The sequence below is a fragment of the Perognathus longimembris genome, chromosome 7 (assembly GCF_023159225.1).
Source record: "Perognathus longimembris pacificus isolate PPM17 chromosome 7, ASM2315922v1, whole genome shotgun sequence".
Classification (NCBI taxonomy): domain Eukaryota; kingdom Metazoa; phylum Chordata; class Mammalia; order Rodentia; family Heteromyidae; genus Perognathus; species Perognathus longimembris.
The window spans coordinates 46,881,300-46,895,328 of NC_063167.1; the positions used below are offsets into that span (position 1 = coordinate 46,881,300).

The window sequence follows — 14,029 nt, forward strand, 5'->3', positions numbered from 1 at the left end:
TACTTTCTAAACATACCATCTTCAATCTTCATAACTGCACAGTAGATGCCCATTTGCATGTAATAGGTGAATAAACTGAGGTCCACAGATCCCACATCTGTTAGTAATAAAGCTGAGAGTTTGGAGCTCAGAGTTCCAAATTCACAACTGGCACTGTGAGATTGGAGAGCCCCTTTAGGGCTGGAGTTCCTCGCAGCACCACAGAATAAGCCCCCGTAAAGCCTTTTGTCTCTAAGCAAATGAACAAAAATGGATGGGTTTTGTTTCTGTGCTCAGCTACCCAGGAGGTGTGGCTAGGGTTCAGAGAATTTTGAAATTGTCATTGAAGACAACTCATTAACAGGATTTGCTAACTTTTCAGGTAAAGGCACTTGGAAACCCTTTGTGGGATCAAGCATTTGCATTGCCATTGTCATCGTGGGCATCTTCTCCACACAGTACTTCCGGCAAAAGTGAGTGGGTTACCCTTGCCAATTTGGTAACTGTATGTTTTTAAAATAGTAAGTATTGTTGCTATGGGTCAGGTGAATAGAAATGCTGGTACATTACTGGTGGCACAAAAAATTTATCCATCCTTTTTGGGTGGCAACATGTGTCACATTTTAAATGTGTATCTTTGACCTAGGGATTCCTAACTAGATATTTATGTATGCAGACATTTAGTGAGAAATGTTTAGTGAACTGTTTTTCATAAAGAAACATTGGAAAAAATGTAAATGCACAACGATATGGGATTGGTTAACAAAACCCTGTATATCTCAAAACACATTCTATAATCCATAAAGAGGATATAGAAGAAAATTGAGTGTTACCGATTGCTATATTGCATTTTATTTTTTATTACTTTACTGAGGTTTTAGAGGTGATATACAGTGGGGTTACTATTACATATTCCAGGTGATAAGTACATTTCTTTCCTTTTTGCTTAGTATCATGTTTCCTCATTCTCTCCCATTCCTTCTCTCCCATCTCCACCCATGAGTTTCTTGGTTCACTTCTACCAATGTCTAGTGCAGCCAGTGGGCTCTGCTGCTGCACATTTTCACCCACTTTCCACTGATTTTGTGTCCTCTCTCCACCCTCCCTCAGACGTGCACATGTATACACCGTATATGAGGTAAAGAGTACAGAGCCATTTAAAAAATGGTAAGAAAAATTATGAAAAGGTTTTTTGTTTCCTTATCTTTGGAGCTCAGTTTGGTATGTAAATTATTTTATATGCATATAAAGAGATACTTGGGTTTTACAATTTGATGCTTTTCTCCTAACACTATCTATCCTCTTTTGGTCTCACTGTATATGAGTGTCTAGAATCCTGTATACTTTGGGTTTTAAATCTAATACCTGCATATCAGGGAGAAGATGCACCATTTGTCTCTCTGATCTTGGCTTACTTACCTCACTCAACATGACTTGTCCTAGTTCCATTTCCCTGTGTATGCTATTATTTTATCTTTTCTAATGGTTATGTAAAATTCCATTGTACATAGGATCCATTTTTTTGATCCATTCCATATCTTGGTTATTGTGAACAGTGCAGTAATGAACATGGAAGTGCAGGTGTCCTTGTCACATCCCAGTTCATGATGCTCAGGGTAGACGCCTAGGAGTGGTATGGCTGGGTAGTAGGGAAGGACTATGTTTAGTTTTTTGAGGAATCTCCAGATTGCTTTCCAGAATGGTTGTATTAGTTTATATTCCCATCAGCAGTGCAGTAGGGTTCCTCTTTCTCCACATCCCCACCAGCATTTGTTGTCTAAATTCAGAATACTGACCATTCAAACTGGGGTAAGATGGTATCTCAGGGTTGTTTTTATTTGCATTTCCTTTATGGCCAGGGATGATGAATGATGAACATTTCCTTATGTGTTTCGTTGCCATTTTTACCTCTTCTTCTGAGAAGTCCCTCTTTAGCTCCCTTGCCCATTTAGTAATTGGCTTATTAGATTTGGGATGGATTTGTTTCTTGAGCTCCCTGTATATACCAGATACTAGGCCTTTGTCTGATATATTGCTGATAAAGATCTTTTCCCAATTGGTTGGATATCTTTCTAGTTTAGTCATTATGTCTTTAGCTGTGCAGAAACTTTTTATTTTAATGTAGTCCCATTTGTAGAGTCTCTCTCCAATCTGTTGTACCCCCAGAAGCTATAATGCACTTTAAAAAGCAAGTTATAACATAGTATATTATCTTTAAAAAGTAGTGTATACCCACATACATATACAAGATAAACATATAAATTGATTGCCTAAAGTCAAAACAGTAAGATTTTAAACTTCTAACAGTTCTCATCCAAGTAAAGGAAGTAGTCATAAAAGGATACTCCCTACTTCCCTAGGACCTAGGCTCCTTCTACTTTTCTGCTCCACTATCCTGACATAGCTTACATCCTCAAGTTTATCTCATGTTCCTTTGGCTGAAGAAACACCAGCCACCACACGTGCATTCTACAACCACAAGGAAGAAAGAAGGTGCCCATACTCCCCTTTAAAGAAGCCATGAAGAAATTACACCAGACATTTCTGTAGCATCCCATGGGACAGCATTTCATGAGCAAAGGAGTCTTAAAATGGTAGTCTTTTAGCTGGGTGCTGGTGGCTCACACCTGAAATCCTAGTTTCAGGAGGTTGAGATCTGAGGATCATGGTTCAAAGCCAGCCCAGACAGGAAAATTCAGGAGATTCTCATCTCCAATAAACTACCAATAATGCCAAACATGGAGCTGCCTGAGCAAAAAAAGCTCAGGTACAGTGCCCAGGCCATGCATTCAAGCACCAGCATGGGCACAAAAACCAAAACCAAACAAACAAAAAACCTGTGGTCTTTTAACAGGGCTTGTTCTCAGTCATCCCAATAAGTCAGGATCATCTTTCTAGAAAATAGGGAACATAAATATCAGGTGGCAATTAATAACTATCCCAAAGATATAGAAGAATAATGTTGATTATATCTGGAGATAGAATCGTAAGAATTTTTTTATTACTATATTTTCTAAATTTCTTTAGTACACACAAAAGTTAATTCATGGTTCAATACAACGCTTCCTACAGATACCAAATAAAATGATAGATGCATTGAACTTATCTGTCAGGCCATACATTTACTAAAGACCCAACATGTGTCAGGTACTTCAAAACAGAGCTCTTTTTAGGTAGACTTTGGAACAGCTTAACCCCAGAGTCAACTAGGACAGCTTTATTTTTTTTTTTTTGCCAGTCCTGGGCCTTTGACTCAGGGCCTGAGCACCACTGTCCCTGGCTTCTTTTTGCTCAAGGCTAGCACTCTACCACTTGAGCCACAGCGCCACTTGTGGCCATTTTCTATATATGTGGTGCTGGGGAATTGAACCCAGGGCTTCATGTATACGAGGCAAATGCTCTTGCCACTAGACCATATCCCCAGCCCAGAGTCAACTAGGAATACATGCATCCTCTTCACAGAAACAGTCAGGTAGAGTGAAGGCTAACCTACCTATTTCTTTAAAAAAAAATAATGAAAGAAAGCAAACAAAGAAGGGCTGGGAATGTGGCTTAGTGGTAGAGTGCTTGCCTAAATGCATGAAGCCTTGGGTTCAATTCCTTGGTACCACATAACAGAAAGAGCCAAAAGTAGTGTTGTGGCTCAAGTGGTAGAGTGCTAGCCTTGAGCAAAAGAAGCCCAGGCCCTGAGCTCATGCCTCTAAACTGGCCAAAAAAAAAAAAAGGACCCAAAATAGAGTGGTTTCAATAAGAGTTCAATTTTTCCTAGGTTGTGGTCAGCTGTGATCAATATAGTCATTGTGAACCTACTTTTGCATCTCATTGGCCAATCATTACCTGCCCATTGTCTCCATGAACATGGTCTATACCACATCACAGACCACAGACACTTCTGCTCTCATTTCTGTTGAGAAAACACATTGCTTTGCATTACATAACCATCTTCACCCAAGTTAAAAAAACTGTATGTTTATTTTTTGTATCAAAGCCACATTTAAAATTATTTCATATTACTCATTTTTTAAGAAGGCAAAATATCTAACTCATACGTACTTACAAGAAGTTTTAATATTTTTTCTCTTTCCACATCATAAAAACCTGTGTTTCCTTTGCCCATTAAAGGCAATCACTGTTAATAGTTCAGATATGGCCCTAGAAAATGTTTTGGCATTTTTTAAACATGGTTATGTTCAAGCTATTCATACCATTGGTATGAATATTTTTTTTAATTGTATATATTTTTTGTCTTTTTGGGGGGAGTGGGGGTACTAGGGATCAAACCCAGAATATTGCATTTGCTAGGCAAGCGCTTTGCCACTGAGCTACATCCCAGCCCCGTTGTTTTCTAATAAACATTTTTCATATAATTTATCAGTCATTGCAAACTTTGTAAACATTCTAATTCTCACCAGTAATTCTGCTCTGGGCACAGCCCATGTCTTCCTGTTTGTTGTTATGTCCCCAGCATGAGGCACCGATGGTCACATATTTAGGGGTTTAGTCAATATTTGCTAAATGAATGCATGGCTGGACAGAGATAGATTGTTAAAACTGTGTCAGCCAAAATTCTATAGTTTATTTAGCAAACCCCAAGTAGCTGCATCATGACTCGTCAATCCAAATGTCACAGAACCGTGTTCTAACCTTGGCTAATGTGTTGTCTTTGCCTCTCAGGCTGGTGTTTTATCCTCCCCATGCAGAGGCAACCTCCTCTCTGAAATCACTGCGTAAAAAGCTGGGCTTTCATGCCACTGTGCACGTTTCACCCAGCATCATTGGTTTGTTGTTGTTGTTTTTTTTCAATCTGTAGGGTGTTTGTTCTCCTTTCGGCCCTCAAACCTCAGTGGTGCAGCACAGAAATCCCAGATCCAGCAAACAGCACTTGGGCCAAGAAATATCCCATTGTGGAGGTAAGGCAGGAAGGGGCAGGAAGTGGGGTCCCAGTGATGACCACATCTGATTCCCAATGTAGTTACAAGGAAACCTAGGGCTGAGATCCTATGGAAAAGCTCATGACACTCATGATGAATGATGGATGAAACATAGCTTTTGGTTCTCTTCCTGGACTCAACAGCAACTCATGCACTGGGACCTCTGAAGCTTATGAACAAAAGACTAAACAGTGGGCTGGGGATATAGCCTAGTGGCAAGAGTGCCTGCCTCGGATACACGAGGCCCTAGGTTCGATTCCCCAGCACCACATATACAGAAAACGGCCAGAAGCGGCGCTGTGGCTCAAGTGGCAGAGTGCTAGCCTTGAGCGGGAAGAAGCCAGGGACAGTGCTCAGGCCCTGAGTCCAAGGCCCAGGACTGGCCAAAAAAAAAAAAAAAAAAAGACTAAACAGTGCATGTTTCAATTCTTCACAGGCCTTACATTCCCCTCCTTACCTTATTTTAAAAGAAGCACGTTAACTTTGCTATTAGCATCCCATTTTTGCCACTGCACTAGCCTGAGCATTAAACTCACCCAAATTCAAGATAATGCAAGCTCTTGACTTTCCCAGTCCTGTCAGAGCACAGTACAGACACACACTTTGGGATGTGGCGAGAAGCTAGAAAGTCATTCCATTATGCAAAGGAAAGATTTTAAAGGGGTGGTGCCCAGCTGGCAGGGGACAAACTGAGAGGAAAGGGAGCTGCTGCTGTGTAAGACAGCAGTAACAGCCCACAGCAGGCAAGATGGATCATCTCTGAAGCAAGTCTGCAAACTTAAAGCAACTATATTATGGAGTGATTAAGCAGAGAAACCAGGGGAGGCTAGAGGCATGCCAATAATCCCTTCCATTGCCTGAGCCTTTGGCAGCCTCAGGCTCACTTTTTCAGACCTTACAAGCCCCTCCTCCTCCAAGATTCTGCTCATGAATTACCCAGTAGCTTCTGTCATCCACCCCCTTCCTTACGCCAGAAGCCAGTAGCCCAGCTTCTGCTTAGGGAAGCTGATCCCAGCCTCATCTGCACTTTAGTGTTTTTGGAATCCAGCCTGGAGTCGATGTACTTCTACCACTTCCTACACATGTGGGCAATTTTCCCACCTCTAAGTCCTAGATTCATCCTCCGTATAGCAAGAATCAACATCTCTTATGCACACTGTCATGAGGATTAAATAAGATGTCTTGTATAGCACAGGAGCCACACACTGCAAAAAACATTCACTTTCCTCCCAGGAAGACCCATAGGTCAAGATTCCTTTGTTTTGCCAAACTGGCCCAGTTGTTAAAATAGCACAAATAGTGACTATGACATAAATGTATGTATGTGTTATATATTACATGCTAATGTAGTATATAATTGTGGTATCTCTCATATATGCATTAGTATAATTCACATAATACATGCTACTTTCTATGTGGCACGCATTTAAAAATATTGCATACATGTTAACAGTCTATACAATAGCTATAAGAGATCGTGCTATTACTATCCTCATTTTTCAGATGAGAACATTGAGAACACGGAGGACCAAGTAACAACACATAGGTATAAATGTAGATCCTGGATTCAAATCCAAGCAAGCTATACTACACACCACTGCACTGTAGACCATCATACTACACAATCCAGCAGAAGATGAACAGTGCTTCTAGAGGTCTATACCTCACTAGAGAGGTTTCCATACACTAGGTAAAAATATTCACATGAATTATGGGAATACTTCATGAGCACCAATGCTTAGAGAATGCCATTACCTGTGTTAGAACAGATTAAAGTAGCAAGAGTTAAACCAGATGAGCTTGAAGGTTTCGTCCAGTGCTAAGGTTCTACAGTCCTAAATGCTTATAATAGCACAAGGAGAAGCATCTCTGGGTGGGTGTCGATATTGGCCTCCAAGCTGCAGCTTTGGCATCATACCCTCTATCTGACTCTGCCTTGGAGATACAGAGGCATACAGATCCATAAGCCTAAATTGCTCAGAAAGAAGCACAAAGGGTTAGTCGGTAAGATAGGAAGGTAACTGAGATTGGCATGCATACACCCAAAGTCACAGAGCATAAGTACATTCATTGCAGCATTACATACAGAACAACACACTGAACACAGAGTAAAGCCCATCCAGTTATATCCATATAACAGGGTAGTGTCAAGCTAGACCTACATTTCACTTGAAGATCATCAAGATACTTAAAAGCAAAAATAAGCAAAGTCTAGGTATGTGCTATACTCCAGGCACCAAGGAAGCTGATGCACGAGGATGGCAAGTTTGAGGCCAGTCTGGGCTACATAGTGAGACTTTATCCCAAATCAACCAAACTAAAATAAGTACAATTGGGGGCTGGGAATGTGGCTTAGTGGTAGCGTGCTTGCCTAGCATGTATGAAGCCGTGGGTTTGATTCCTCAGCACCACATAAACAGAAAAAGCCAGAAGTGGCACTGTGGCTCAAGTGGTAGACTTCTAGCCTTGAGCAAAGAGGCCAGGGACAGTGTTCAGGCCCTGAGTCCAAGCCCCAGGACTGGCAAAAAAAAAAAAAAAAAAAAAAAAAAAGAAGTAGTAGTATAATTGTCTGAAGTGAGTTTCACTTGTTGAGAAACAAAAGGGTTTTTTATATATACCCATGCATCTGCCTTTGGGGAAAAGGCTAGGAATGTGAAAACTTGATTTTCATCATATATTAATTTTAAACTTTTTTAATTTTGAAAAATCAGTATATATTCCTGCAAAAATAGTGTATTAGAAAGTTGAAAAAAATTAAGGACTTTAAACATGATCTCAAGATAAAAAGTCTTTAGGCAGCCTCACAACTGCATGTGGTTGAGCCTTGAAGTAGGTTGACTATTTTTTGTATGCTAGTCCTTAGGCTTGAACTTAATTAAGGCTTCACACTTGTGGCTTCTTGCTTAAGATTGGTGCTCTACCACTTGAGGTACAGCCCCACTTCTGGCATTTTTCTAGTTAATTAGAAATAAGACTGCCACAGACTTTTCTACCTGGGCTAGCTTGAACAGCAATCCTCAGATCTCAGCCTTCTGGGTAGCTAGGATTACAGGCATGAACCACCAGCACTCGACAAAAGGACTGAATTTAAAGAATCAAATGTTCTCCTGATGCCTGCCTGACACAGACATCAGACTGTTTCACCACCAGCAAAATATGCTTTGAGCTCTCAGGACTTACATTCTCTACCATTTCCTAAGATGTAACAAACAAACAAAAAACATGTGCCTAGGGCTGGGAATATGGCCTAGTGGTAGAGTGCTCGCCTTGTATACATGAAGACCTGGGTTTGATTCCTCAGCACCACATATATAGAAAAGGCCAGAAGTAGCACTGTGACTCAAGAGTGCTAGCCTTGAGCAAAAAGAAGCCAGGGACAGTGCTCAGGCCGAGTTCAAGCCCTAGGATTGGCAAAACAAAAAAGAAAAGAAAAAAAACGTGTGCTTTAAAATTTTAAAGATCTAGCTCTGAAGGAAAGGCTAAATCAGAAAAGAGATCACTGGGATGTTATCCAGCTTGTAAAAGTTTAAGATAGTGACCAAGAGGTTCCCAGTCAATGGGGGTCTGAAAGGCTTACTGCAGGGCTTCCCAGAGATCCTGTTCTGGGAAAGCTTTGAGGATTAGCCTGTCAGAGTTGTCAGCCTTTAATGGAGGCAGAGGAACACATCACCTTTTGCAAAATAACCACCCCTTCCCACAACCAGTATAATCGCTACCACAGCTATGGCAGCTGCACTTTGGCAACTCTGCTTCCCACAGCTGCCAGCTGTATTCCAGTCCAGATCAAGGTGCCAGTGCCAGTTTGGGTTGTGAGTAAAATAGGAAAGACTTCAAAAATGACACACATGCAACCTTTTCTCCAGCTTAGGAGAGTCTTTGGGAAGTCTGACAAAACCCTTAACTGACTTTCTTCACACTTGCCAAGACCAAGGCACAAGGAGGAGACATCAGAGGCTGATCAGACCAAATCCTCACACACAACTTGTCATTTGACAAGAACTATAACCCAGAGAGGTTCATCAAGCTTCCTCTGGAGTTGAGATTAATCTTCAGGGTTTGACCTGTCCCAAGGCTATTTTTCATCATCTTTCTCCTTCCTTAAGACCTGGTCTACAAGAGCAGATTGATGTGGTTAAAAAATAAGTATCATCATATATCAAAAACTTAAGGGTGCTTTCTTCACTGCTGGAGGATTCCAGTGGGAAGACTTAAGGGGCTAATGAAAGGGGAAGGAGGCAAGCAGGGGATGGTGGAACAAATATGCAAGGAGAAATATGTTGGTATGCTGTGAAGAGGGTGCAAAGAAATTCTGATCTAGGGCTGAAGGAGGAATCTGTGAGCTGGAAGGTGGAGGAAGTAGCAGAAAACCTGAAATCCTGTAAGGACTTGAAATCAGGAACTGGCAGAATTTTGAAATAAAAGAGGACATTACAGAGCTGATGATCAATCGAAGCAAAAGAACTAACAAAATTATAGGCAAATTCTCTCAGTAACAAACAAAGCTAAGCTAATAGGGACAAAGAATGAAAATGTCTCCCAGAGGAGTTATTCAAGTGGTTGGTCTTCCTTAAAAGCAAATGTGATGAGGGTATTACTTTACCTGAAACCTTCTAGGAGATCCACCATATTTCAAGCCCCTTAAAATTCCACGAGAGGATGTGACCCCCTCCTACTTCCAAAGCCCATGCTTTCCAGTAATAAGAAATAACCATGGAGGTTGGGAATGTGGCCTAGCATGACCTAGCATGATCTAGTTCTTGCCTACCATGCATGAAGCCCTGGGTTTGACTCCTCAGCACCACATATATAGAAAAATCCACAAGTGGTGCTGTGGCTTAAGTGGTAGGGTACTAGCCTTGAGGAAAAAGAAGCCAGGGACTGTACCCAGGCCCTGAGTTCAAGCCTCAGGACTGCCCCCCCCCAAAAAAAAAAAAACTATGGCATTAAGAATGTAGCTAAGTAGTAAAACACTTATCACCATGTCCTACCTGGGAATGCTCCATGTTCCTCAGGATTCACCCTAGAGGCAAGATCTGCCTCTACTTTGTACCCATGGAACTGGTGCCCTCCACCCTAGAGGAAAAGCATGTAGCACAGCACTGATTCATACTAGAAACACTGGCTGGAGGTTGAGCTGGGGAGTGACTCAATTCCCAGCATGAAGAAGAGATGGGATTAAGCAGTCTCTGGCTCCACTACTTCCCTAACCAATGTTATCTCACAGAGTAGGAAATGGACCCAGTGTCAGACCTGGAGATGTAGACTGTCAAGGTGAGCTACTCTGTACTAAGCCTCATTCTTCTCCCTCAGGGAAGGATGCAGCTGCCCAGGGACTGGATCCCCATAGCCTGGTGTGCTCCTGAAGAGCCCGAACCCCTGGTCATCAATGAAGTTCTTCAAGTGACCCCAATCTTCCCACACTCACAATGCACCAACTGGCCAAAAATGGGGAGAGGTGTGCAAGGTCACTTCACTTCTAAGAAACACATAGTGTATAGTGCCTCCAGCCTACCACCTTCAAGAGCTGTTACAGCCGAGACAAGACAGCTAGCAGATTTGTACAAGGTGCTGGGAAGCAGGGGTCCTGACTCAAGGCCAGGAAACCCAGCCAGTCCCTTGACAGTCCTCCCAGTGGACTACCTACCCAACCATGAGGGCTACTTACCTTCCAACGTAGAGGAGCTCCCTCCACAGGAGGCACCTCTCACCGACCCTTTGGAAGAATTGGAGCCACAGCATATCTCTCTCTCTATCTTTGCATCTCGTTCCCTTCACCCACTCACCTCCTGTGGTGAAAAGCTGACTCTGGATCAGTTAAAGATGGGGTGTGACTCCCTCCTACACTAAGTTTAAAATCTGGAAAGCCAATGTTGTTTCCAAACCAGCCCAGCATGCCCCATCTATCCACCCCTACTCACCATCTTTGGTAGCATCAGCTCTGGCTGTAGCTAGAGGTCAGGCCAGCGAGTTCTTGGCTCTAAGAGCTTGCCTTTCCCAGGGCCTTACAATTACATCCTCCAACATGTAGACCTAGGGAATGGAACCTGGGATCCTGGCAACTTCTTAGCTATACTTACCAGGAAGGGAAAAAGCGACTGGCAGCAGCAAAGATCCAGATCATTCATACAATAACTACCTATAAAGTATGTACTATTCAACAGAATTGAAGGCATAGAAATTCTGTCTACAGTCAACAGAGTAGACAATATTCACATTGGCTGTTAATCCCTTAGTCTGTCTAGCATGACCATGGAAATGAATTTTTATAGTGAATAGCCACACATGGCTTATAGCTGCTATACAGAATGCAACTCTAGAAGGTGGATAAATTAGAAAGCCCTCAAAACAAACAAGATTAATAAGAGGTAAATACAACTCAAGTGTACCATACACATTAATGAAATATGATGAAACCCCTTATGATGCACAATATGTCAATAAAATATTTTTCAACCAACCTAGTTTTATGGCTGAGACCTAAGACGCTGGTGAACTCTTATATATAAGGGCAGTTGGGATGGTCATGACTATCTTTAGACACTTTTTCCCCAACTTTCCTAGTTGGTTTCTTCTTATTTTTTTTGTCAGTTGTGGGGGTTGAACTCAAGGCCTGGTCACTGTAGTGTTTTTGCTCATAGCTAGAGCTCTACCATTTTGAGTCACAACTCCATTTCCAGTTTTTGAGTGGTTAATTGGAGATTAGAGTCTCACGGGGACTTTTGCCCATACTGGCTTCAAACCATGATCCTAAGATCTTAGCCTACTGAGTAGCTAGGATTACAGGTGTGAGCCACCAGCATCAGGCAATTTTCCTAGTTTTTAAAGTTTTGTTTTGCCTTCAACAAACTATAGGTAGCTTGTAATTATTAAAGCCACTAAAGGACCTCTGCAAGCCAGTTTTACTCTGCATCTCTTGGAAAGGGCTCTTTCTTGCTTCCCTTCCTTTCTGCTACAGCAGGTGTTGACTGAAGCACTGAAGTTTCTAACAGCCCAGCCTCCTAGGTTATGCTTACAAGCTGTCCCTTTCTCTGAAGGCTTTTTGCCCTTACTACTGATGATTCCAAGCTGGCCCTCATATAGCACAAATTGGGCCTGGAAGACACTTCTTTCTTATAACATAAACTAGGAACATGCCAGTAAAAACATTTTTTAATTGACTTAGGTTTATGGATGAGGACATAAGACATTGGTGAGTACTATTTTTTTTGCCAGTCCTGGGGCTTGCACTCAGGGCTTGGGCACTGTCTCTGAGCTCCTACTGCTCAAGGGTTGCACTCTACCACTTGAGCCACAGTACCACTTGCAGCTTTTTGTTTATGTGGTATTGAGGAACTGAACCCAGGGCTTCATGCATGCTAGGCAAGCACTCTACCACTAAGACACATTCCTAGTTCTGTAAGTTTTGTTGTTGTTGCTGTTCAATTTTTCCTTTGCTGCTTTCTTTTCATCCTAACTTTTCTACTTCCACTGATATTAATGTCCTGGGGCCAGAGAAAGCGATATGCCAAGCCAGTCAATTCCCCATATTTGATTCTTGGAGTTAATTTTGCATATTTTTCTATCTGATGCAGTTTGTCCCTGTCCTGAGATTAAAGCTCAAGTAAGTCTCCAAAGAGGCTTATTTTCTTCTTCCTTGGCCATAGGACTAGTCTATACCCATATTAGACCATTTTATGAAAGCATTCCCTCATATAAGAGAGCAATAAAGTCTCCACTATCCCTCTACATTAAAAAAAAAAAAAGCAATTCAGGATGGGTTTGTAGTTTACTGGCACAGTAAATGCCAAGAAGAGGTCTTAATTTTGATCTTTAGCAGTGGTTAAAAAAAAAATCAACTGGCTGAATGATGAAAAGAAACAAGTTAAAATAAATTTCCAGTAGACTGAAAGTAAATTTTACAGACTCGGTACCGTGGCACAAGTCTAATCCCAGATACAGGGGAGGTAGAGATTGGGAAGACCTTGTTGGAGCTAGTCCAGGCAACAAAATTTAAGACCCTATCTGAAAAATAAGCAAAAAAAAAAAAAAAAAAAAAAAAAAAAGGATTGGAGGTTCGAGAGGCAGAACATCTGACTAACATAGTGCTGAGTTCAAACCCTAGAGGCACAAAACTAAAAAAAAAAAAAATCAATTTGTAAAAATCAGGTATCTGCAACATATCAAAGTGACTTAATAAGGCATATTTTACAGATCAATATGAAGCCAATACTTCACAGCCTAAGTGAACAACTCACAAAGTACATACTAATGCCCAGTATGTGTGAAGTCATCTGTAATCAAAGAAATGGATACTAATTCTATTAAATATTTCTAAACAGATTAACAGATTGTTGAAAAATCTAGCCAGCAATAATATCAGTATTATGTAAGTTAGTATTAATCAGGGAATATGGTGTTAGTTCTTGAAGGGCAGCTGGGTCATTTTTCAGTAAAATTTGAATAAGCAACTCACTAAACTGAATGGATTCCTCAACGGCGCAAATTTAAAGGGTAGAAGATTGGAGAGTCTCAAATGCCCTTTAGTAAAGGACCTAGTGAAATAATATCTGTATAATCAAACACTAAACTTCACAAAATCTGATTCTACCAGTTCTTAGATATGCCAACACTTTAAATTCTAAAGAGGAAAAATGCTAATTAATGTATAATATGCCATTATGTCCTAAGAGCATTTTTCTTAAGTGGTTCTAGAGATGAAACCCAGCCTTGTGGTTCCTAGGCAAACATTCTGAACAACATCTGAACAAGATCCCCAAACCTTGTTTCACATTTGAATATGTCTGAAATTAGGACACAGGTTGGAACTGACAAAAGCACAGTAAAATCCCAGTGAAAAGGGAAAAAAAAAGCCTACTTGACAAGATGGTCAGTTACAAGTAACAAATGGAAGCATTTCACAAACCAACACAAAATCTAAAATCTCAAAAATGCTATTTCTAGCTACAAATTATAAATTTACATTCTTTTATTCTAAAAGACTCATTACTCTTACACTCAACAAAGTCTACGAAAATATTATTTCTATTCAAACGTGGTCAATAGGTCTAGAGACAGACACTGTCTTTGTGGCTTCTTTCTTACTTCAAGGTGGTGACTGCCCTCAAGCTCTCCATCCTCCT

At 41.1% G+C, this 14,029-nt stretch overlaps 1 protein-coding gene across 2 annotated transcripts in view; it reads left to right on the forward strand.

Annotated features, from left to right (window-relative positions):
* Il12rb2 (interleukin 12 receptor subunit beta 2) overlaps positions 1–11,602 on the forward strand; it is a 64,087-nt gene extending 52,485 nt beyond the window's left edge. For both annotated transcript variants that reach the window (XM_048351545.1, XM_048351546.1), the window contains 3 exons: positions 362–452; positions 4,790–4,889; positions 10,221–11,602. In XM_048351545.1, coding sequence (XP_048207502.1) covers positions 362–452; positions 4,790–4,889; positions 10,221–10,757 — 728 coding nt within the window. In that variant the 3' untranslated portion in view covers positions 10,758–11,602. The remainder of the gene's footprint in view (positions 1–361; positions 453–4,789; positions 4,890–10,220) is intronic.
* The last annotated feature ends 2,427 nt before the right edge of the window (positions 11,603–14,029 follow it).